The following is a 24,950-nucleotide window of genomic DNA, read 5'->3' as shown; positions in this document are numbered from 1 at the left end:
GTCATTGCTAGATCTCTACTGAATGAGAAGTAAATATGAAACTTCCTGAAATGTTGGCAATTTCACAATGATTATTAGACTAATTATTTTCTATTTACTTTTAATGACAGGTCCTCTTATTGCTGCCTCTGTATTTTCATTAAGTGTAAAAGAAAATGATGCGTTATATTCCATGGACCAATTAGAACCAGGGACCAGACACAATGTTAATCATTCTCCAGGTGGGTGTAAACTGCAAACTCCTTATTGCAGTCTAATACTAAAACTTCCACAAATTCTCTCCACCACGGCCCACATAATTTAAGATTTTTCATTACAATCACTGTATTGAAGACATTTTAATCACTTCGGTGATTCAGGTTTATGTGTATTCATATCTAAGAGTTGGAGCTTTTGGGAATTATACAAGGAAGAAATAACTTTTGGTGACAGCCTACTGCTTTTTCATTTTTTTTCCACAATGCAGACTTAAATATTATACGTTAGGAGTGCTGCATAATGAAGTCGTTAATGCGTCTGGCCCATTCACCAATTTGTTAGTTCTGAGGAATCTTTTTAGGAGTTTTCGAGGGGTGATAAATACATTTCCATCAATTTACAGTGTAACCCATTTGGCCACACATTGAATCTCAGAGGCGGAATTTAAGTTCAAAAGATTTATTCCAAATTCAAATCCAGACTTATGTAAACGAAACACACCATATAAGGACACAATCACCAACGGTGAATTAAAGCGTTAAATCAGATTGAATCGTACAAGCATAAGGCATATCAAAATTTCTGTTGCAGCGATACAAAAGATCAAAAACAATACCTGATGTTCAGGGTTAAAGCTTTGATTTACCTGCTTAACCACTGAATCTAAATAAATCTAACTATTCTAATAAAGCAATAAAGCTAAGGGAAACCTAAAAAGATATCACATTTTTAGAAATAGAAAATAAATCAAAAGTGTCAGCATCACAGAAACCTCATTAGAAATTCCACAGAACAGAGATGTGCGTAGCATAAAGCCACTTTAGCCAAAACAAAGGAGAAAGGTCTGTACGTCTCTGTGTCTCTAAGGCTCCACTCTAGTCAAAGGGCAAAGGGAATTCGCCTCTCTAACTAACTAAACACCATTTTTATCCTTGCAGAACATTCAGGCACTTACATCAATGCCAGTGAATGTCCTCTTTGCGTGAACAGTTTAGAATTTGCGACTCTCATTCAATCCCTCGGACCAAACATCAGGACAACCTTCGATCTCTCCTTTGTCCAGGAATCCGGAGGGGAGTTCTTCTTCATGGATCCTTGTTAACGCTCCTCATCCTTGGCAACCCCTCTTCCTATACCCCTTTATCAAGGACTGACAATAAGCTCTTCAATAACTAGAGAATTGTGCAGACGCACCTACAAATAAAGAAATATGCAACAATAGCAAAACTCCATGTTGAAGGTTATACACAGAAAAACCTTTCAGGGACAGAACTCAATACACATTAGAATACATGATTATACATGCATTTCTCATAAGTACAATAAAAGAGGAATAACTATGAAATATAACACTTTTCTAAATATCATAGTACTAATACAATGAGTACCATTGAATTGGGTAACTATCAGCATCTGTTAGTCAGCGCCAAGATACCTTTCTGGGTGAAGGTGTACTTTACAAATACACTTTATGTTTTTCAATAAAATTGCATTTGTGTATATTTTTTCAATCAATAAATGTAATTACAAAACTTACATACGACTTCTTTACATTTCTACTTATAACTGCACTTCGATTTTATGACTTTTCAGTGCACCATGTTTACATGTATACATTTAAACACACATTATATATGCCATTGATTATATTTCCTCATCTTTTCTGGAATGCATATTGGCACAGCCAAGTTATGCTCTTTCAAAGTGCAGGCAGCACTTTCACATTTAAATGTTTTTTTTAAACGTTTTAAATTAACCTCTGCCCCTCATCCAACCTTCTCCAGCGGGCTTCCGTACGCTTGTATACACTATGTAAAACATATGAGCCATTTTAGTCCCAATTTAACATAAGGTGAAAAAAAATGCTTTTAATAGAAGGTGTGATGTTGCTTGCCCAAATGCATGTTTTGATAGCATGCTTGGGCCTTTCAAGTTAATTACCTCCAACCTGGCATCTAGTCTTTTGTTGTATTTAGATTTCCACTTGAAGCTGCAGGCAAGCATTCAGAAGCCTTGCAACACTACTGTGGCACTTTTTAAAACTACTGGTCTAATTCTGTTCAGGCTCCCAAAACAACATAATTGCATACATGCTGTCTTCCAATGCACAAATTGTTACCCACGTGCAAGGTTCCTCGAAGGTTATGTCAGGCAAAATCTGGTGTGGATTTAGTTGGCAAACAGCGAAAAATTCCAAATGGTAACACAAAGAAAGAAGAAATGAAAACAAGTTAACTACATGGTGCATAAATCCTTTTCTCTCACTAACCCCATTTAGGTTATTCAAATAGTTTTTGGCTGTATTGGCATATGTTGCCAAAATCTAAATAAAATGTATAGCTTGTTCTTGATTTTCAGAACATTTAGGAAGTGTGTGAAAGTTACTGAGTTGCTGTTTCAGCCTTCTGCTTTTATTTTGTGGCAACCCAGAATCCTTGATGGTTTTGGTGGTCATTCATGTCCCCTTCAGGGGAATAATGGGCTTATCTGTTTAGTTTCAGTAGGTAATAAAATAAAGCATGAGCGTTCCTTCCTAGCAGTGTGATAATTTACCTGAATCAAGTAATGACTGTTTGTACATCTAAATTACTGAGAGCACACTGTGCAACAAAATATAATTGCATATGGACAATTGTCCATTTAAAATATTTCTTTATACTTTATTTGTATGAAAACAGCACAAACAAGACAGCCAACACATTTCATTCCCTGCACTTAAAGAACGTCTTCAGGATTGAAAACATATGAAAACATTAAACATTTTATACAAGTGTCTGGTTTTCATCGAATGCCACAGTTGCTCTATCAACACATTAATGACTGTGAGAAATTGAAGACATTTCTGAGAACACTTGCTGGTAAATAGCATACCACATGAACATCACCTGGATACCTACTTCTTCCCTCTGCACCCATGCCTAAGCAAGACACAGATTACAGTTATTAGAACAGCACAGCTAACATCATTATTCCACCATGGGTTTAGCCAGTAAGTGTCCAGAAACCTTCCTCAAGCACAATATATACATTGTGCTTGATTTAAAATGTGGGTAAGGTATTTCAGTTTCATGGGAAAACTGCACTTTTCCTCCATGTCTGTGGTCAAAAGGTTTAAGACCAAACACTGAAGAAATTGCACCATGCATTCCTGGCTCAGCAATAGAGCAATCGAAAGTGGCTCCCATGCTGAGAGTCCATGTAGGTGAATCTCTAAGGACCTAGAATATTCCCATCACCAATTCAGCAGTTGGATTCTCCTCTAGATTGATCACTTTCTCCAGAAGTCAGAGGATTTTCCATGAGCTCCTCATGCTAAATCAAGAACTGGCTCTTTTGTGATAAAGCTTATAAATGTTTACTTGCTGCTATAGAAATTGTGACAAATCCTTCATTTTTGAGTTAGGCCCCAATTCCAAGTTTGGAGATAAATTCCGATCTGTTGACAAGGAGGCTGAATTATGAGGTTTGTGATGATAATCAGACTACACTGTTTTCCCCTGGCAAGTTTCAACAAATTAAACCTGCCTAAATGTATTGAGGAGGGCAATTTACGGTACAAAATGTAGATTTTGGTGCAATAGATATCACATCTGCATAGTGTTCCTTATTTTACAATGCAAAACTCAATATAAAAGGTATTTACAGCACCCAGTAAACATGTTTCCCCAGCTTAATGGTATTTAGTGAGTGCCCAAGATACCACTGCGTATTCGACATACTGAGAATCAGAGTCTAAGCATCTTGTAGATCTACATGTATTATCCTCATTGCAATATAAACAGTCATTTAATTGATAGAAATGGGAGAATGCATAGCTTACTAACTGTTCAATAAAAATGGTCAGGATTTCAGGAACTGTATTTTGAAGTACATTTAATTGTTCGTCGTTGCATGCATTTATGATGATTTTCCATGCTCCTTTTCTCTGGGTTGAAACAAATGTTGCTAGTTTTTTCATGTTCATCAACCTAGGTTCACAGAAGGTTATTTGTTTTGAGTTATAGCTTTTTCCAGCGGAAACTGGGGGAAATTACATGGGTATGATGACCTCATTAAGTAGCAGAAGGGTGCAGTTACATAAACAATTGGGGACGAGAACTGCCTAACAACTACTGGATGCCTTTACAGATGTACATAGCAAAAAGACATCCAAAATATGTGTTCAAACGTCTAGAGGATGGGCCAGAAAGTATGAAAGTACTGCCAAAAACACAACTAAGATTTCAGAATGGCTTCTCAACTAAAAATGTGTGTTTTATCCTAAAATTACTTGTGGAAAAATATGTTGTAAGGACCAGACAACTGCTTTACATGGCTTATATAGACTTACCCACATCATTTGACAAAATCAATAGGACATGATTGTGGGAGAAATGGTGTGTTGGGGTGTTCCTTTGCGTTTATTAAAACTGGTGATTCAACTACATAATGGCCCTTGAACTCAAATTCAACTAGACAGCAACAGAACATTATCAGGGAGGATTGATACCCCAGACGTCATGAGAGGGTGGTATCCTGGCTTCCGTATTATTTTCCATTTCCCTCTGGGCCTAACAAGGTTTCCACTGGACTGTCTGGTGGAAACCTCTGAAATGAGAGGTTTCTACCGGTTAGTCCAGTGGAAACCGTGTGGCGGCATTGGCCTTGGCTCCTCTTGGAGCTGAGGCCAATGTTGTCGCACAGAGGGGGCCCCCACCACCCTCGGAATGCGCACTGTCTGCCATAGCAGACAGTGCGCATTCCGAGGGTGCTGGGCAGGGGGGGGCCCTGCACTGTGTTTCTGCCAGCGTTTTTCTTGGCGGGGTCCCCACCATGAAAAAGCTGGCAGCAACTGGACTCGTGATCAGGGCTGCAGCGCTGAACTCAACGCCTCCGTGGCTGACCCTGACTCCGACCGCTGTCAGCCCATTGGGAGCCATGTTCCTAGTATAGACGGCAGTCCGCCTATCAGGGTCGAAATGTGGCGAACGGACCACCTGGAGTGTGGCGGTCGGACTACCATCGCGGCATTGGCGGTCCTCGGATCACCAATGTCGTAATTAGGCCCTACGAGTCTAGAAAATGTTGCGGCTTAGCGAATGTATCCCTTCTGTAAAACAACTAATATACCATTTTCGCATATGTTTGTATTCTGCACATATTTAATAAAGGAAAGAAAGGGATACTAAAATTAGATGCTTTATTAATATAAATAATGAGCTCAGACATTATGTTTTAAATCAGGGAAAGTTTTATATATGTTAAATTAATTAGAATGCCGGACATTTAAGTACATTTTAAAATTCTTAATCTTGATATGTCACAAACAGAATCCATGTGTAAAGTAATGGAGTGGTCTTATTGCCTTTCGCGTTATTAATATTTTATACAAACTAAGGATATTGCACAGCTATAGTTGTAGTGGAGTATATGAGCTCATATATTTCTCAGAACAGCTCACTGTTATAGTGTAGATGGAGGATAGACTATATAGTGCTTTGCTTATTCTATGGCACTTTAATGTATTTTAGGGTTAGGAACTTTAGTTGACCAGTACCGTTACAGTGTACGTGGAGGATAAACTAATTTGCGTTTTGCACATTGTATGGCACGTAAGTGCGTTTTTTGCACATTATTTTCTATTGTTATTGGAGGCCTTCCATGACTACAATATTTGATAGGGGATTATTATAATATTTGTGATATCTGGCTGAACAGAGTACGGGGATAGCTAAATATTGTTGAGATGAGGGCGTGAAAAGGACTATCTTTAAGTGTTTTGTTATTAAAAAGTATTGCATTTTTAAAATCTTTGTTTTGTCTAGATAGGCCTAATATCAAATCTCTTTTTTTTTTTATTTGGAAAAGAAAGAGAAATAATTACATTCATACATAATATTAACCGTAACATAAGGTTCAAAAGATGATTACATATTCCCATTAGCCTGGAAGGAGGCGAGTTACTCCTTTGTCATCAGAACAGGACTTTAGATTGAACCTTCATTCATGGGCCAGAAGCCAGTTCTGAAATTGTCCCCAAATTACTTTCCCTTTTTTCTGGCCGATCTCCCCTTACGGTCATACAATGCGATTTCCAAATGATACACAGACAATAACCTGCCCAGCCACTGCTGCCATGACGGTGGTTGCGGGTTCATCCATGCAGAGGAGATACATAGTCAATAGACCGCCATGGCCAGAAAGATGAGCGCCCTATGTCGTCCCCTCGTTTCCTCCGCGAACCCTAAGACCATGATCCAGGGGTAAGGGCCACCTAATATCCCAATATTTCTTTTAGCACGAGTTGCATACCGTCTCTCAGTACCGTCAGTTCCCCGCAAGTGGCAAACATATGAACAATATCTGTTCCATATGCCCCACACCTTGGACAGTTTATCCCTTGTGAGCCCCCCCACTTGACAAGGTGAGCCGGTGTATAGTACAGATCGAACATGGTCTTATAGTGTTTTGCTTGTAGAGAGGAAGAAAGTAACATAGTATGTCCCAGTTCAAGTGATTTGAGAAAATTAATACCTCCATCCACCAATTTGTCCTTCCACCTCTCACTATGCTTCCCCAAATCATCAGGTCGTTCTGCCATTAGTGATGAGTAAAGTAATTTAATAGGCATATTAGATTTCCCCAAAATACCCTTTAACAACAGTTTACTTCTGAATCCCTGTGCCCCCCCTGTTTTTTTACCCACAAAATCTTATATCTGTAAATATTTGAAGAAATCCCTATGTTGTAGACCATATTGTTCTTGAAGACTCCTAAACACCTTCACTCCGAGATCATCATAGAAGTCTCCTGACCTCTCTATGCCTCAGGAGGCCCATTTTACCATATGGATATCCTTAAATATTTCGGGAAGCGACGGGTTGTTCTTGATTATTGTAAAGTAATTAAATCTTCCAAGCCCATTCTTTATGCGCCACGACCGCCAACATTTATAAGCCCCCTCTAATACCTTGTATCTAGCTTTCTTATAGTACCTAGGTTCGTGGAAGGTTAACAGACATCCATTAGCGGCCGATCCCACAAGCAGCTCATAGATATTGGGACCGTCCTCCACCTCATTCTCCCCTGCCCTTCCCCCCCATAATGGGCGCATATATTGAAAAGCCGATGCCGTTTGGTATAATTTCATATTCGGTAGGGACCACCCCCCTTTTCCCGCGGCAGAGACATAAATTTATCCGCTCTTCTGCACTTGCCGTATGCCCAAATAAATCTCATGACTACCCGCTCATATCCTTAAACCAAGTGTTTGTAAAGTTTAATGGTATGGCACGTAAAATATACAATAGTTATGGGAGGAGAATCATTTTAACCATATTGAACCTCCCCATTATAGTCATATGCAAATTGTTCCATCTATGAATATCATTTTTGGTCTTTGCAAGTATTGGGTCTAAGTTCAGGTTGATGATTTCTCCTACTCTTGGTGTAATATCAATACCCAAGTAGACTGCATGATCCACCCTCCGATTGTCCTGAGAATTCGTATATTGGTTAGCCAGCAACTGTGTTTTAGTTCTATTTAGCAGATACCCAGAGAACATTGCAAATTTGCGCGTCACCTCTTCGATTTCTTTCAACGCTAAATCCGGGTTAGAAGTTATTATGGCTATATCATCCGGATACGCTAAAACTTTTGTATCCCATCCATGCCTGCACACCGGCGAGATCTTACTATTCCCTTCGAGCTGTCTGAGCAGGGGATCTATATATAGAGCAAACAACAACGAGGAGCAAGGGCATCCCTGCCTAGTGCCGCGCCCTACTTGGATACATTCAGACTGCCCTCCCATTTGTTGTATTCTCACTCACGGCAACCTGTAAATAGCTTTGATTGCCAAAATGAACTTCTCCCCAAAGCCATAGTTCTCCATAACCTGCTCTGTGGAGCATTCCCTTTCTTTAAAAAAACTACTATGTTGGCCATTCCCCATGATGGCGGGATTTCTCCACCATTCTGTACCTGAATAAATAACTCTATCATCAGAGGAAGTAACAATGTTTTAAAGATTTTATAGAACTCTAGGGGGATCGCATCAGGGCCAGAGGCTTTCCCAGTGGTGAGTTCACCGGAAAGGTGGTCTCCCTAAAAAAGTTTACTGGTGCCGCAGCGAGCCGAAGAATAGAGGATCTTTCTTAATGATGAGAGCTTTGATGGATAAAAGTAATGGAGAAGATGCCCTGGGTGAAACTTTGTTGTAAAATCCAGATCCCTTAGTGAAGCGGAAGGCAATTTCCCATAGCGGAGTATTGGTTGAACCGGAATTGGAACCAGAAAGTCTGATATTTTCCAACTGCTTTTGGATTTTACTTGTATCTTCGCCTTGGTTGCAGGCCATTGATGTTTGGGAAGGATTACTAAATTGATGAAGCCTGCGATTTCTGTATCATAAAATACCTAAGGAACTGCCCTGATGAAGGCGGCCTCTCAGACGAGAGGACGACAGCCGAAACGCGCGTAGGCTTGGTTCCTACTTTTGCTGATGTAGAGAAATGATATTTTTGTGATTATTAGACTAGATTAAGTTACAATTGCTGATTGAAATAACAGGATTATGTTATTTTGAGTACTGTCAGGTCTATTGCTGATAGAGGAAATACTTATATTTATCTGTAATTAAACATACTTTTGAGGTTTTATAGATTTATGTATTAACTGTTGTGTTATCACTATTGTATTGTCCTGTCTTGTGTGGCACTTTGTATCTGTGAGTCATTTGTGTGCTTGCACTCATTGTATTGAACTGTTTTTTAATATTTATGTATGATTTAGGCTTATATTTGTTTTCTTCCCTATGTCATATCTGTATATCCATATAATCAAGATGTGTCTGTTTTGTTGTACATACACACTTAATAAATATCATTTTTTGAATGTATTGCTATAAAAATTCTTGTGTTTTGTATGTGTTTGATAATATTGAACATTGGTTGTAGCTCATTTTCTTCTTGCTTGTACTCAAGTGAGTTCACTTAATGCCTTATCTATTTCTAGACTATCAATCTGTCCCTCCAATTGCAAATGATCCTCCTCTGATACTTTGTTAAACCTAATGGAGCTTAGAAATTCTTGCATCTCTGTAACTGAAGATCCAGATGTATCGCTATACAGCTCCATATAGTATCTCTGAAACACCTTCCTGATTCCATCTGCATCTGACACTATTTGTCCTTGCTGCTCCCTAATCTCTCTGATGACCCCAGTTGCTGCCTTATGCCTTGCCCTCACCGCCAGCAGGTGCCCGGCTCTTTCACCAAACTCATACCCTTCAGAGCATTGTGCAAGATATTTTTCCGCTATTCTTTGTGCAGTGACCTCGTTTATTGCTGCCCTTGCTATAGTAATCCGCTCCTGAGTTTTATTTATATCCTCCCCCTTTTCTATAGTTATAATCAGCTGTCTTTCTGCATCTCTGAGTTTCATATGCAAATCCCTTACTCAACCTTGGGTGCTTTTTTGTTTCTTGAGGCTAAAGCTCAAAGTTTCCCCCCGTACTCCTGCTTTCAGGGCATCCCAAACTGTCTCTAAGGGGCAGACCCCAGATTAATCTCTAAGAATTCAGCTATCCAGTTCTTCATATGATCACAATATTCAGAATCCTTAAGGAGCCCTCCTTCAAAGGTCCACCTCCTGGCTTTATACTCCAGGCCATCTAGCTCCAGATCAAGTACCAATGGGTTATGATCTGACATAATCCGTAGGAATAATTCCATACTAGCATGCATTAACAATTCGGGGGATATCAAGAAAAAATCTAGTCGAGCCAATTTTGCATGAGGGGCAGAGAAATAGGTGTACCCAGGATCTGAATCGCAAAGCTTAACCCAGGCATCTACCAATCCTAACTCCTTCTGTATACCAACCATTGCCTTAAATACACAAGGCTTACGTCCCTGGTATTTCTTAACTACGGGCGCTAATAAATCCTGTAATCCGTCCCAAGAGCCATTAAAATTGAAATCCCACATAGAATATACGGGGGAGGCAGCCAGTTAATTCTATAGCTAAAGTATCCATTACTACCAGATCATCGGTTACTGCCCCATATACAGAACATAAAGTAAAACATCCTTTACCATAGGAGCATTCTACAATAGCCCATCTCCCATTCCTGTCAGCCTTCTGTCTAGCAAATTTTAATCTACCACTCCCCACCCCTTTAGTTTTCACATCTTGTTCTGAACACAGTCATTTTCCATCCCCTTATCTCCCCCGCCCCCTTGCCCGCCCTTTTCTACCGCCCATTCTTTTTCCTTTGCTTTCCATCCTGGCTGTATAAAATCTCTAGTATCTTAAATATGCCTCCCTCTCTTTTCTCTCTCTTATCCTTATACTTCTCTTAATTCTCTTTATCCCTTCCTTTCCCATTTTGTCCCCCTTTCTCCCTACCACCATTCTCCCTAGACCCGCTTCCACCCTCTTCCCCCTCCCCACACCACTCCCATCCGCCCTCCTCCCCCCGCTAGGGCTGGTTGGGATTCCCCTCTCCTGACCAGCCCCCCCCTTCCTGTAGAGCAATCAGACCCCCTTTGGTCCGAATATTGGGTTGTGTAGATGTGAGGTGCCCGCCCACCACCGGGTTCACTTGACATCTTTACATCATTTTAACCCCATTAAATACTCCTTTGCTTGGATCTCTGACGTAAACCATCTCCCTTTCCCATTCACAATAGTTTTTAGGCAAGCGGGGGCTATCAGATAAGCTTCCCCTCCCTTGTCATCAGCTGTCGGAGCCACCATCTGCGTTTCACAGTTTAATGGCAAAAATCCGGTTGAGTGAAAAAAGTGACTCCTTCCATAGTACATAGCATTTGGGCGAGATTTGTCAAAAATAGCTTGCCATAGCAAAAAGTTACCAAAAAAGACCAGGATAGCCAGGATAGCTCTAGGATATTTGGAGTCTGCTGGGTGCGACCCCTCCCTCCGAGTTGCCGGAAACCTATGAACGCACTGAATCTCATTTCCCAGTCCCAGTTGCTCAGTTCAGGAAAAGCCCTACGCAGTAGCTTAATCATGTAAGCCCGAATGTCACTCCCTTCCAACCCTTCGTTTATGCCCAAAAAGCGCAGATTATTTTTCTCTGTCGGTTCTCGTAATCTTCCACATTATGTCAGTCAGTTGACCCTCCTGCGTAGCATTCTGTTGTTTCAGGATATCAACATCCTCTTCGACTGCAACCATCCTCTCATCCATTTAGCATAATTTGGCTTCAATCTCGGTGCATGACTGCTACTTTGCGAACTGTTCCTTGCAACCGCTTTGCAGCTACCCTGGCGCGGCGATTTTCAATTCGAGTTTCTGTTTGAAGTTCTTTAATCTAATTGTATATTGATTGCAACATCCCAGAATCAGTGCCCACCATTCTTGCACCCCTTATCGCATCCCCGGTGCTTCCTTCCATGTTATTGTCCGCCAGCTGTTGACCACTTGTGGCAGTTATATCTGTTGTATCTGTTAGTCTAATGCCAGAGTAGTTCCATTTTAAGGTCTTACTGCCACTTGATGTAGAGAATTCGGTGCCCTCCTGCGAGCCAAACCTTATTTTTGGGCACTTACGCTGCTGCCACGCCTGCCGTACTGTGGGTTAATTACTTGATTATATATTTCCCATTTCAGAGGATATAGTGCTACCAGACTCGCTGAGGCCATGCTCTCCACTGCTGAGATCGGATTCCTCTGTCAGAGAATAAAATTTATCCCTGCTGTCTTTTGCCCAATCCAAGGTTTTTGTCTCTTTTTCCTTGTCCCGTCTTCCTGGTTTTAGCAATGTGTTTTGCCCAGCTACGGCACCCAATGTAACACTTAGATTGCTTGCATCCTCTATTCGTGTTGAGTTCCCGGGCTGCTGCGCTTGAGACCCCTCCTTACTGGAGGGGGAACCCCTTCCCTTCCTTCTTACCGCCATGCAGTTATCTAGGCCCACTGATAGACCGTTGCCGCATTGTGCAGTTGTTATAGGGGGTTCTTCAATTTCCGTAGAAATCTTCTCGCCGAGGGCACCCAAGGATATAGTTTCTGTTACAAACTGACTATCTCCAGAGGGGGGGTTGTATGCATAGTACCACTTTCTTGTGTCCCTCCTGCAAGAAAAGACGTAATAGTGGGCTGGCTTTTGCTTTTCCCTCTGACCTCCAACAGGGAAGTGATGTTGTCGTCGGTCTTGGTGTCTTTCCCTAGGCTGGTCGTATTTCTCCCGGTTTGCCTGGCCATTGTTGATAAGGGGCGCCTATTTGCCCCAGCTGGGTCCCCTTTATCTTTTCCAAGTCGTGAAGCTTTAGCTCCTTCCATCTTATCTCCAGAGTTCCGAGCCATTTTAGGTGCCATACTTATTTTCAAAGAGTGAGGGAGTGCCCTCACAAATCCAGCTAGTCCTACTATTGCTGCTCCGTGTATCACTCTTTTAATAACACCCCTTGCAGGCTGGTAAGGGGTGCACAGGAGATTAGTGATGCCAACCTGAGTGACCAATAACATTGGAGCGACCTAACCCTTGTTAAACTAAAAGCCAGTGTAACTTATAAGCTTGAGGAAAGCCTTCTCAAACAAGAGCCTGCTTATCAAATAGGATACCCCCACGGCTGCTATCCCCTGTTGCAGAAGCGAGCTACTGCTTTTCCTTTAGAATAGTTCCCAAGTTCAAAAAAAGCTCAAAAGTTCAGTAGGACGAGTGCCCTCAGAACCCTGTATTATATCAAAAACCCATTGGGGTACCATTAAAAAACTACTAGTGCTTTTTTACAGTCTTTTTTACAGTCTGCTGCCAAGCAAATCCAGCCATTCCCCCCCCCCCCCCCACTTTATCTTACTTGAAGTCTTTTTTTTTTTTTTTTGCAGGCTGGGGAGAAGAGCAAGCCAGGCGGGAGGTACTTCCAGTGTTCTCTTCTTCTTGTGGCTTTCCAGGTCGCCAAAATTAGAAGCAGCGTAACGTGGCATCCATTGTTTGTCAGATCGGAGCGTTCCAGCCCTTTGTGCTGCTCTCATGCCAGAGGGGTCGCTCCCATGGCCTCCGTCCTCCGTCCTTGCCGCCTGGGGGCCACGGCGAAAGAAATCCAGCAAAAAAGTGGCGATCCCTGGCCAGAGAGAATTGCTTCTCTCCAGCCTCCCCGCGTCTCTGCGCCACGGCGCGAGCTTCGTCCGATAACCGGGGTGGGCGGGGCCGGCAAGCCCTCGCGTCCTACGCAACGGCCATTGCTCACAATCCTAATATCAAATGTAAATAAATAACATATGAAATGGCTCATGACTAAGTAGAATAAGCTAAAGTAATAACAATGAGTATTAACAAATTTATTTTTTGTAACAGGCAATAAAGGTACCAATCCTGATAATTTATACAGGATGAATGGAGAGGAACTTGAACAGTGGAAAGATCCACAGAACGAAGTGGCAGAAAGGAATGAGTGTCTCAGCACAGGTGAGGAGAAAATGTTGTACACATGAACATTTCTGAGTCAAATCGGCCTGTGCGGATCCTGCAAGCCATTTTCGTGCATCCAAAAGACACACGGTTACCAAAATTCTGCATGTTATGCAAAGTAAAGATTACACAAAACAGCGCAACTCATCAAGTTTCGGAATGAAGCTATTTAAAACCACCCTCCTCTGCAGGTTCAGAATGTGTGATTTAACAAGTCAACGAAGATCAGTTAAACCTCCCTACTTTTAGGTCCCCCATAGAGATAGCTAAGCTGTCTCGCCAGACAAAAGCTTTAAAAAATAAAATAAAAAAAATATATACTATATACTTACATATATTGCAGTGTTTGGTAAAAAACATTCAGATATTTTTAAACCATGTGTCCTACCTTGTAAATTATATTTCTGATTTAAAATTGGCTCATTCCCGCATATCACAAAGATACACCAAGAACTCACTTTGAAAAAGGCAGTGCATTTTCATATTCTCAATGTCTAGCAAAAACAGGTTGTCTTCTAGCGAGTACATCAAAGGAAAACAAAGGAATTGCGTTCGTATTGTATGCCCCTGTTCTGAATGCGCAGACTACAGGTTGACGAAGCGTAACAGGAATAAATGTGTGAACAGCACATTCTTCTGTTAGTAGGAACTGTGAAAAGTCACCATTAGAAAAAGATGTCATGCTAAAAACGTGAATCTGAAATGGAGACCTATTGCGGGCCATGCAATACATAGGCTCTGCACTTTGAAGCTCTCTTTATAACTTGTTGAGTTGCACTGTTTTGTGTAACCTTTCCTTTACACAGCACACAGAATTTTAGTAATCATGTTGAATGTCATTAGTACTATACCATTCTCTGTGTGAATAAATATTATTTTTAAATGCCTACTACTTAAAAATATGTATCTGTTCTAACTAAACCTGCAGAATACCATTTCCTCAGCCCTGACATTTGTTTGAGGAAGGAGGGAGAGTCAGGTGCAAGTTTAAGCCTTCATATTCAAGCAGAAAGAGAAGCCCTCATGGACTCAAGCCCAAGTAAGTTACCAGTGCCCATCATTTTTGCACTTCTTGAAGTGGTGCAGTGAATGACATATCTGTCTCCCAGAGCCATTTGTACCTTGCCACTATGGAGGATAGTGTGGAATGCTTATTCTCTAAGTTTCTGTGCATTTAAAAAAAAAAAGAATCTATATTTCATCAGGTTTATTTTTTGTGTAATTTTTATTTTGCATGAATATTTTTTTCTCATAGTGTGATACTTACCACATTTATTTTGTATTTGCTAAAACAATGGCCCACAGCTAGAAAGGGTTCCCATTTATTTTAGTATTTGTTGAACACAGGTGAATTCCTACAGTAATGCACACATGTAATGAAACCAGCAAAGCTCAAACTTTTTTGTTCTGTGAAATGTCACTTTTGTAATTCATACACAATGCAGAAGCTACCAATGAAGCTGTTTCTGCCCAGGTGGCAATAATAAAAATAATTTGTAAAATGTGGCGAGTGACCACTGAAACCCTACTGTCCTTATAATAAATGACAAAAGCAAGCACGCCCACCTAAATAAAGGCATTAGTTGAAATGCCAGCTTGAATCCCAGGACACAGTTTTGTTTTTATTTAAAGTAAATGTTGAGCTGGGTATATAAAGCCGATATTTTAGTTATGCATTGAGTATGTAGCATTAGTAAAAGCCTCAAAGGAAGTAGGCACTGTATTTGTGCGACACTTGGGTGTCCTTTCCCATGACATGCTTTAAAATATCAATTGGAAATGATGCATTTTACAGGGTCATGAATTTGATAGGTTTTCAGTCACACTTTGTAGTGGGTTGTGAATCACAATTACCTTGAAAGAAAATGTGGGAAAAATAGTGGGCTGATTCACAAAAAACATAATCAATCCACACTCAAAGATTTAAACTATGTGTGAGTGTAGATTTAGTACTTTTGGAATTCATAATTCCAGGAATATGCACTGACAGCTGATCAGGGAGATCATTTCATGTGGATTCCTTTTGAGTGTCAATTCCTGGTGTTTTTAGCCTAAGTGGAGATACTCCACACAGGTGATATAGGATTCCCTGTGTAAAAACACACTTCTTTCCACTGTGGGGAAAATATTTTGCCCCATAGAAAAACCCCTTCCCCTACATCCTACCCGTATTTGCGGCTGATTTATTCCCCTTCTGGAAATGGATTTACGCCAACACATGGTAGAGTAAAACCATGAATGTTTCTAGGTTGGAAAGGGAAAAGGAGGAGTTTGTGACCACCCACAGACGTAGCTGTTTGATGGCTACTGAATCTTCAAAGGCTAACAACATATTGGAGTCCCAAAATCCTTGAGTGGGATTTATGGGTGGAGAGAACTCCTTGAGACCGCTTGTGGTGGTGAAAATCTAAACAGACTCCTGCTTCCCGGTTGGAGGTAAAAGGTCATTGTCAGGTCAAGGCATTCTTGGTCATTTTGTACGTATCAAGAATTACACAACCTTAATTGCTTTGAGGTGCAGGGAAAAAGTTCTTCATCAACTCTTCAGATAATGATTCTTATCAAAGCTTGAGAGTGTCAGAAGCCTTTCCATAAAATAGTCTGCCATGCCCTCTTCTCTACTCATTGGCCTACTCATAAGCTGGTAGACTCATCACCTATGCATAGGTTAATGTTGGACCCATTTGATCTCTTACTAAACAGGCAGGTTAATCAGCTTTTGACATTGTTTCCTCAGATGGGAGGGAAACCAAATTCAGCTCAAACTGAACTTCTACACTTCTGTGACCCTGCTACACTCTTTGTGTATCTAAACTCAAAACATTTGAGGAAGGTTTGCACCAGCGATCAGCGCCTAAATCCTTAAGAGTAGGTAGAATTGAGAGTTAATGCTGGTGTCAAAACAACACGTTGTCAACAAATGTCTGTGTAGATTAGTCCATTTAAGGGAATACAGGGAGACTAGTGCAGTTACTGATCTTCAAGTTCAAGGTATAACACAATTTCATGCACCATTTCAGCATGATCACAGCTACCACCCTTCTTTACCAGTGTGTGAGGAAACGATTAAAGAATCAGCACTGCGGTTATTTCAGTTTTAGTCAAGCACTCTTAATGATCACTGAATTCATTCTGCTGAATCCCTGAGCAGAGATATTGAAGTTTTCAAAATGGATCTTATACTTGGTATTGACCTAATGTTTCTTAAGTAGCTCCTTTGTACAAAACGTTGTAGAATTAACGTATACACTCCAAAATATGAACATATCAGAGACAGATGAAGAGATAAATCAGTTAAGCAATTTTTTGTTTTGTTATTTGCCCTTCTTGAAGTAATCTGTGTTTAAATTTTTTCCTGTCCAAGTCATAAATGTGAGAATTATAATGAGATCCAAGGTAGGATGACGTCAGTGAATACAATTCATTTTCCCTCAATTTGTTCTAATACTTTAGCGGACTTTTATTGGATGATCTGATCTGCTCATTAAAGGCCACTTTTTTTAAATGTTACTTTTCAATTGTATTTATTGAGAAATGGGTACTGCTTCTAACATGCGTTTTAATCATATATACATATGTGATGCAAGATGAGTTTGAGAAGTGAGATACAAACATGAGAATTAAGACAACAAGCAAAGAAATCCTAATAATACATATAGATACACAACTACACTATCTGAGCTAGTATAAGGGGGGGTAGATTTATTGACTTGGATTAGTCATATGATGTTCCAGACTCTGGCAGACCTTTTCATGTATTTGTTAACAATATTTAGCTATCCCCATACTCTGTGTTTCTGCACAAACAGAAATTAGTCCTAATTAATATTATTTGGTTGGAAATTCGTTCTTAGTGGCAGATCTGTGTTTCTGTTTCCATACTAGGTGATGAGATTATCGCATCTGATTTTACATTTCACATAAAAGAAGAGGGTGTGGCATATCCCTTAGAGCATGAGGACAGCGAGAGGACCGTAGACTTTAGTAGTTTAACAAGTAAGTAAACTGAACTACACTTCTTTGAAATTAGGTTATACTTTAAATTACTGTTACAATCACACCTAGGGAATAACATGATACACAGTCTTCCCTTTTTGAGTTAGATTTGCAGTGGTCAGTCTGCAAAACAACTAAACGTTACTAGGTTAGGTTGGCATTCATTTGTCCCTCATTAGATTACATTTCCCCGCAGCAGTATCATGTTCTTGACATGGCCTTGGTTTTGTTCTATGTGTTTTTGTTTGAGGCAGAGAGTCATAAATGTACACTTTATTGCTTCAGGGTGACGCACAGCATAAAAAAGTATGCAATTGAAGTTAAAAATAGTATCTGAAAGGTATAGTAGCAATAATGTTCCTTAGGATTTAAAGATTAATAAGATAAAAAATAAATAAAACCTTGCACATAAAAGGTGCCTAATTTGGATATCTCAGGTTATTATTTACATGAATTGTTCATATGGACGGAGGAATAATAACCGCAACCTGACTGGAATGTTGCGGCCACCATTTTAGGGAACAGACACAGTCCCCGGGGTTGATAATTGAAATGAAAAGTGTGATAAGGGGTCAGGGTGGAGTTACCCTGACCCCAGGGGTGTGATATCGGGGCATTTGAGGGTCAAATTATGGGTTTCAAATGATTTTTTTCACCATGAGCACTAATCGCAATTAATCAAAATTCATAGCGAATATATGTGAATAAGCAAAAAAAAAATCACAGACTCAAACACCAATTAGTTCACTCATAGATGCACTTAGAGACTCATGCGTCCACTCACACACCCATTCAGGCATTCATGCACCCACTCAGACCCACTCATAGACTCACACACCCACTTTCATACCCACTCAGGCACTCACGCACCCACTCACAGATCCACTGACAAAGACAGGCCCTGTGGGCAGCAGCGCAAAGCCAAAGGTGGGTTTGGTTGATTATAAGGGCTTGGCTACAGGCCCTGCGGCTACCCCTGCCGTGCACAGCCGAAGGCCATGAGCGAAGGTGGCTGAATTAACGTATAGTAATTAAAATTACTTCACTTTTGAAAAAACATAGAAATTCACTTAAAAATCAAAGGTTACAGGGACATTATAGTTAGGTTCTGAATTTACTTGTACAAAACCATAGAAATTTAGCAGTAATAGAGTTATTTCAAGTAACTTTAACTCGTGCCCTAAGGTAACTATAACTCATGCCTTCGCTACGCACAGCTAATTACTCCACATATTATATCATTGATGACACCTTCGATGGCATTTTTGATATTATCACAGCAAAATGTGCAATAAAAGTATTGATGAGAAAACTGTGAATGGCGAGAGTGCAAGTTATAGTTACTTGAAATAACTCTGACTATAACTTCTGATTTTTAATGGTTTTGTACGAGTAAATTCAGAACCTAACTATAACGTTGTTTTGTTATGTGAAGATATATGTGAAGATATATATATATATATATATATATATATATATATATATATATATATATAGAGAGAGAGAGAGAGAGAGAGAGAGAGAAAGAGAAAGAGAAAGAGATAGATATATCTATCTATCTCTATATATATAAATATCTATATATATATATATATATATATATATATACACATGTATTTATATAGATATATACATGGTATTAAACAACAATGCCTAGGGTTAGCTTAGAATAGGAAGACATAACTTAAAGATGTGCCTTAAAATGGCTTCTGAGAAACAAATGCGGAACACACAGTATTGGTGACCATAAACATATGGAGCTTCCATTTTTAGGATGAAATATAATCTTTGCTGTCCTGAAACATATATTGTTAATAATAATGTGATCTGAATGACCTTGGTGCAAGTATACTTAAAGCGATTAAGGATTATTCAGGATGGGGGATAGTAAAGGTTTTGTTCCACCTATAAACACAACACCAAGACCACAAATATTCGAATGCACGTATTAGTAGCTGTATCTAAAGTTCGGAACAGAAGATAGACTAATTTTACTGTTTACCATTGTGACTCAAATATACCTCGTTCCACAGCAATAACAACAGAAAAGGAAAGTAATTTAGAAGAAGTTAAGATGTTTTACAGAATAAAGCTGTCAGTCTGCTGTCATTTCATTAACAAAGAGATTAGTTACAGGTTCATTCTGCAAAATGAGAACTGAGTGGTAAGGGATAGAGGTAGTAGGCAGATGTTCAAAGCAAGTAACATAACAAACAATTACTGGCAACCACTTTTTCTACTGTCTTTGGCAACTGCTGTGGGAACTGGAAGCAGTGGTAAAGAGGCACAGAAATTTAGAAAAGGCAATGCTGAACAGAAAAACAAGGGTTTGCTTCTTCTTGAGATAAAAAATAAATAAAATAGATACCCTTGCAGCTGATTGGGGGGTAGTTTACTGAAGCTGTACTTCCAGTGTGAAGTGGGGAGTTGTTTCCCTTGTAAAATAAAATTGTGTTTCCTTTATAACTCTGCTAATTATGAGGTAGCAAGGCAGATGCAGTCTGACTGGTTTATACTATGTCGGTTTTCAAAATAAAGACTAACTGATGGACCTTGCTATCTGACTCGTTAATTTCTTTGCAGAAATCTGTCTTTAGAAAATCACAAACATTTGTGGATGCTTCTTGAAAGCATTTAATTTCTTATTCTGAAAGAAAAATAACATTTGAAGATGAGTGCCACTTGAATCCTCAAAACATCAACGCACAAAAGGAACATTTTCATTCTCAGTAACCATAGCAGCCATGCTTAATGGTTCAAGCAGAGGTTAGAATGGTGGCTTTAATCCACATCTATCATCTTTATTATTCTGCTACTTCTGCACTGAACTCAGGGCTATATAGAACATCTCATTGAAGTTGATACCATGCTGCATCTAATTAACCGATGCTGCTGACTGCCACGTGCCTATTGGAGCTGACACAGAACTAGCTGCTTATCCCTTTGTGGGACACCTTCCTGGCTCACCTCCCTTAGTTCTCTTAACTCTGTCAAAAACAATAATTTGGAGACTCTTCTAAGCCCACTCCATGCAGGGCATTTATATTGAATTTGGAACTCAAATTCCATCCCAACCTGCGCAGAATGGTATGATACCTTATTCTAGAGGACGGGTCTGTGTGAGATAAATTTTCCAATTTAGTTGGTCAGTTCCCAACCCGAAAGGGACATTTAGAAACAACTAACTGGGTGTAAAAAAGGGCAAATAAAGTAAATGTGTCTAGTAAAAGGACAGTCTGAGGGAAATTGTATTATCTGGCCATGCATACAGACATCTGTGAGGTTCTGAGATTGGATCTCAATTTAGTTTTCTTTAGCACAAGAATGATGGGATCTACTTTTGGACATCTGAGAATTAGAAGTTTGTTCTGTTGTCTTATATTGCTCCCTCTAAAGTCTAGAGAATCTTAGGTTGAGAAGAACAACAAATGCATACCGAATTATAGTGGATGCTTTGGGTCTCCTACTCACTGAAACTTCACATTCCTTGTCCACAGTGAGCTCCAGTAGGAGCTCTTTGAGGAGGGGTGTAGATGTGCTTTGAAGTGAAAATCACATCCATATGTTGGAATAGAGGGAATACGAACTACTCCAGTGTGCATAGGAATACTTTCATGTCTTGAGATTAAACAGAATATTCATAACGCCTGTACATTTAAAAACAGATTTTTGTGACTTCTATATTGAAACACCAAAATATCTCAAACTCCGCAACCCAACCTAGATGTGCACTCCCACAAAAAACAAGAAGAATGTTTACAGAATATAAAAACCCACATCAGAAAATACCTTTAGATAATCTATCTTTCACTTTTCACTGTTTGTGATGCCTGAGAGTCAGTGCCTGCAAATAGTGTCTCATGTCACTCAAAGGCAAATGTCTGATGATCTTGAAACCCAGGCCCTCACGATTGCTGAAAACCAATTCCTGTTCACCCTCGAAATCTTTGATATTTCCATGGTGCCGTAACTTAAATAACAATTTTCCAAATCTAGCTAAAAAGCTGCAGGGCAGTCTATATAGCATGTTAAAGCAGTTCGCAGCAAAATGTTCACCTAGCAAAGTAGTGTTAGATTATGGAATGATGTTCTGGAAGATCTGATAACCATTATCTTATTGTTTTTCTTATTTATGTTTTCTTTGATGATTGCTAGCTACTAGAGACTTTGGGGTTTTATCATTATAAATGACAAATATTAATTTTACACGTCTGTGTTACTCAGTGTATTGGATTGTAGAGAATGATGGTTTGATTGGATCTCCTGGGATAAGAATGCATGATTTTAAGGTTACACACACATATTGTTGAGGGTTTGTTAAACCTTGGGCTAACATACTGTGATTTATAGCCTCCTGAATTGGGAGCAAAACAATGTACCTATGCTCTTTGCATGTGGGAGGTTGTTAAGTTGCACCTGTGCTATGTGTGCTCTGAGCCATTTTCTAAATTAGGTTACCTATCCTTGATCCCAAATGGAGCACATGTAAATGAAGCAGGACCTGAAAGTACCCATACACTTTGTGCCACCTCATGGACAACAATGGTTTCAAAAGGAATTAAGCATCGAACAGAGAATTCAGCCAAGGAGGATGATCTGCAGTGAGAAGGTTATGGAACCTTTCGTCCATCTTCCTTAGGTGATTGGTCACACAATAAGGATCCAAATTAGGAATAAGGTCAAGGATTTGATTACAAGTTAACAATTTAATAAAAACAAATCTTAAGAACATGCTGTAGAGATGAAAAATAACAACAGGACAACCACATCTCCTGAAGAGGTTTAGGCAAATTAGTATAAGGCAAACCAAGAATTAAGTTACAGCAATGCAGAATATCAGTAATAGAATTTGATGCTCAAAGAAAAGTCTTTGGACTTCTCTCCTATTCATGGATAATATCTAGAATTATCTGCTTACGTTAGTCTATAAAAATGATTGGGAAAATCTCAAAAAGTCTGGAAGTTATGGAAAAAGGAAAACATATATGCGTAGGCCTATGGGGAAAGAAAGAATGTGTCAGAATTTAGACACTCAGTCAAACGTCTCAGAGTCTAAAGCAATAGTGTCCAAAATCAGTCCGTGAAAACCCCAGATAATACCACACAATTCTGATAGGTGACACCCCTCATCACGCCATCCATTGTATTCTTTAGTCTCACGTTGTAAGTTGAAACAATTACATTTTCTCCCAGATCAGTCCTGAGAACAATGCTGTCCTTGGTCATTTATACATCATTGGCAACATATGTGAATAAAGGACAGTCATCTCACACTCGATTTCTCCATGTTCTTCAATCAAGGTATTTTTCTCAGATTCTCTATTACCAAAACAATGGTATCTATTTTCAAACTGACATTTCATGTGAATGCACCTGCAATAAATTGACGCATTAGCAGAAATGGAAAACAGTTTCTCACATTGAAAGAAATACAGACCTAGTCAAGTCAATTTAAGAATATTACTCGCCAGTGCACATTTAATTTGGTGTCACTGATGCACATATTAATTTCAACATTCATGTAAATGGCAGTTACCTAACCTCAAGTAAATCTTCATGTTACAGTTAGATTAAATGCAATACATTTATAAATACATAAACATAAGTGTGACTGAAAACTACATTTTTAACATTGACTGTAAAACATTATTGTACACATCTACAGAGGTTCTTCTGGTTTCCAAGGCAAAGATACTGTATTAACATACAAATGTTTTTCTTACATATTTCAAATGATTACATTTCATTTAATAAGGTGAAGGCATCAAGTATGTACGATTCTCTAGTTCTACTGTGAATGCACCTCATTACTTAATTCGAGTGCACCACTTTTCATTAATAATGTTACAACACACAGTATATGTCTTGCTATATGTACATATAGATTGAAGATGTGATATAAGGGGTGGTGCCAAATTTACGCTGCACCACACCCTATTGAAGATATGTAAATAGGTTCCATGATTTGCACACGTATTGCACTTCCTTAGACTTATGCGGCTTAATAACCTTTGTTTGAGGTCACTGCCACAGTAAAAATTAAAGTATTTTTGGTGGACAAGAACACAGAGCCAGTTTAATATTTTAACATGGTACTAACACTTATTGCTGGAACTCCACACAGGGGAGAAGCTGTAAGTTATGTGACAAAACTCCCTCTTAACTTCACAATACAAATATTGGCCAGTACAGAACTGTGTTTTTGTTCCATATGGAGAGCACCCACAAAGCATACCTCTTGCTCCCTTCTTTGGCACTCATTATTTGTCCTTACCCGCTTGATCCTCCCCCCTGCTTGTCTGTGGCACTCATTTGGCAGCAAAATCATGAATTTATGATTTTGCAGCCCAACTCTGAAGTAGGTGTTAAACAGAGGTCACAAATATGTTGTTGCGGGGAGCTTATTAATTGAGATTGACCTTATAGCGTGGAAAGGTGATGGTTGCAAGAAAGTAGCATAGTGGAAGGAGAAGCAAAAGGAAGGTTGAAGGAGGGCAGAAGAGACAAGTGGAGCAATGCAGAGGAAGGTGAAGGAGTACTGATGCTGACCTAGTGCAGGGTTTGATGAAGATGTGTCATGGGAAAGGAAATGAGCAACCAGTGGGGAGGAATGGAATATGCCTTATTAGCATTTAAAAAGAGGTTTCACCATCTCGCCTTACACAGTTTTTGGGACCTTTTCCGAGACGGCCAGGTTCTATCCCTAGCCTATAATGTCAGCTTCACTACCTTTACCTATATGGACCACTTTGTTTTACAACATCTCTACAGCACACTGCAAGCCCTCTTACCAACATACCCATTGATCCGCACGAATTCACCACATTGATAATGATGGGGGCAGACTGGTCTCCAAGCTGTATCGTACATGTGTAGCCCTCCTACCTTCACACAACGGAAAACTCAGGGACACATGGGAAACTAAATTGGGACACTCCTTATCTTATAATGACTGGTTTGCCTGCTGTGCCCAAACACACCTCATTTCACCCAATCACAGTCACAAACTTCTTCACTATAAATGTCTGCATAAATCCTGTGTTATACCTAGCGCGCTGGCACGGATAGATCCTTCGAGTCCCTCCATCTGTCCTAAATACCACACGGATAATGCAGATTTTGCATGCATGACATGTACTTGCAGCCACATTGTGCCCTTTTGGTCCAATATGTTTTGTCGGCTAGCCCTGATGATTGACCTGGAGATGGCACCAAATCTTCTGATAGCTTTGCTGGGATATGTTTTAGACATACCAAAATGTGTCTGACGATTTACTCCCATTGCACTGCTCTTAGCTAAATGGGAAATTGCTATACACTGGGATTGTAAACACTGCC

At 39.7% G+C, this 24,950-nt stretch overlaps 1 protein-coding gene across 3 annotated transcripts in view; it reads left to right on the top strand.

Moving 5' to 3' along the window:
- LOC138299072 (RB-associated KRAB zinc finger protein-like) overlaps window positions 1-24,950 on the top strand; it is a 51,464-nt gene that overhangs the window by 6,094 nt on the left and 20,420 nt on the right. For 2 of the 3 annotated variants that reach the window (XM_069237055.1, XM_069237072.1), the window contains exons 3-6: window positions 111-221; window positions 13,503-13,613; window positions 14,545-14,655; window positions 17,502-17,612. In XM_069237055.1, the coding sequence (XP_069093156.1) occupies window positions 111-221; window positions 13,503-13,613; window positions 14,545-14,655; window positions 17,502-17,612 (444 nt within the window). The remainder of the gene's footprint in view (window positions 1-110; window positions 222-13,502; window positions 13,614-14,544; window positions 14,656-17,501; window positions 17,613-24,950) is intronic. The other variant, XM_069237063.1, reaches the window with a different exon arrangement.

This window comes from Pleurodeles waltl, chromosome 1_2 (assembly GCF_031143425.1).
Source record: "Pleurodeles waltl isolate 20211129_DDA chromosome 1_2, aPleWal1.hap1.20221129, whole genome shotgun sequence".
NCBI classification, from domain to species: Eukaryota; Metazoa; Chordata; class Amphibia; order Caudata; family Salamandridae; genus Pleurodeles; species Pleurodeles waltl.
This window is presented reverse-complemented; position numbering and strand designations above follow the sequence as displayed.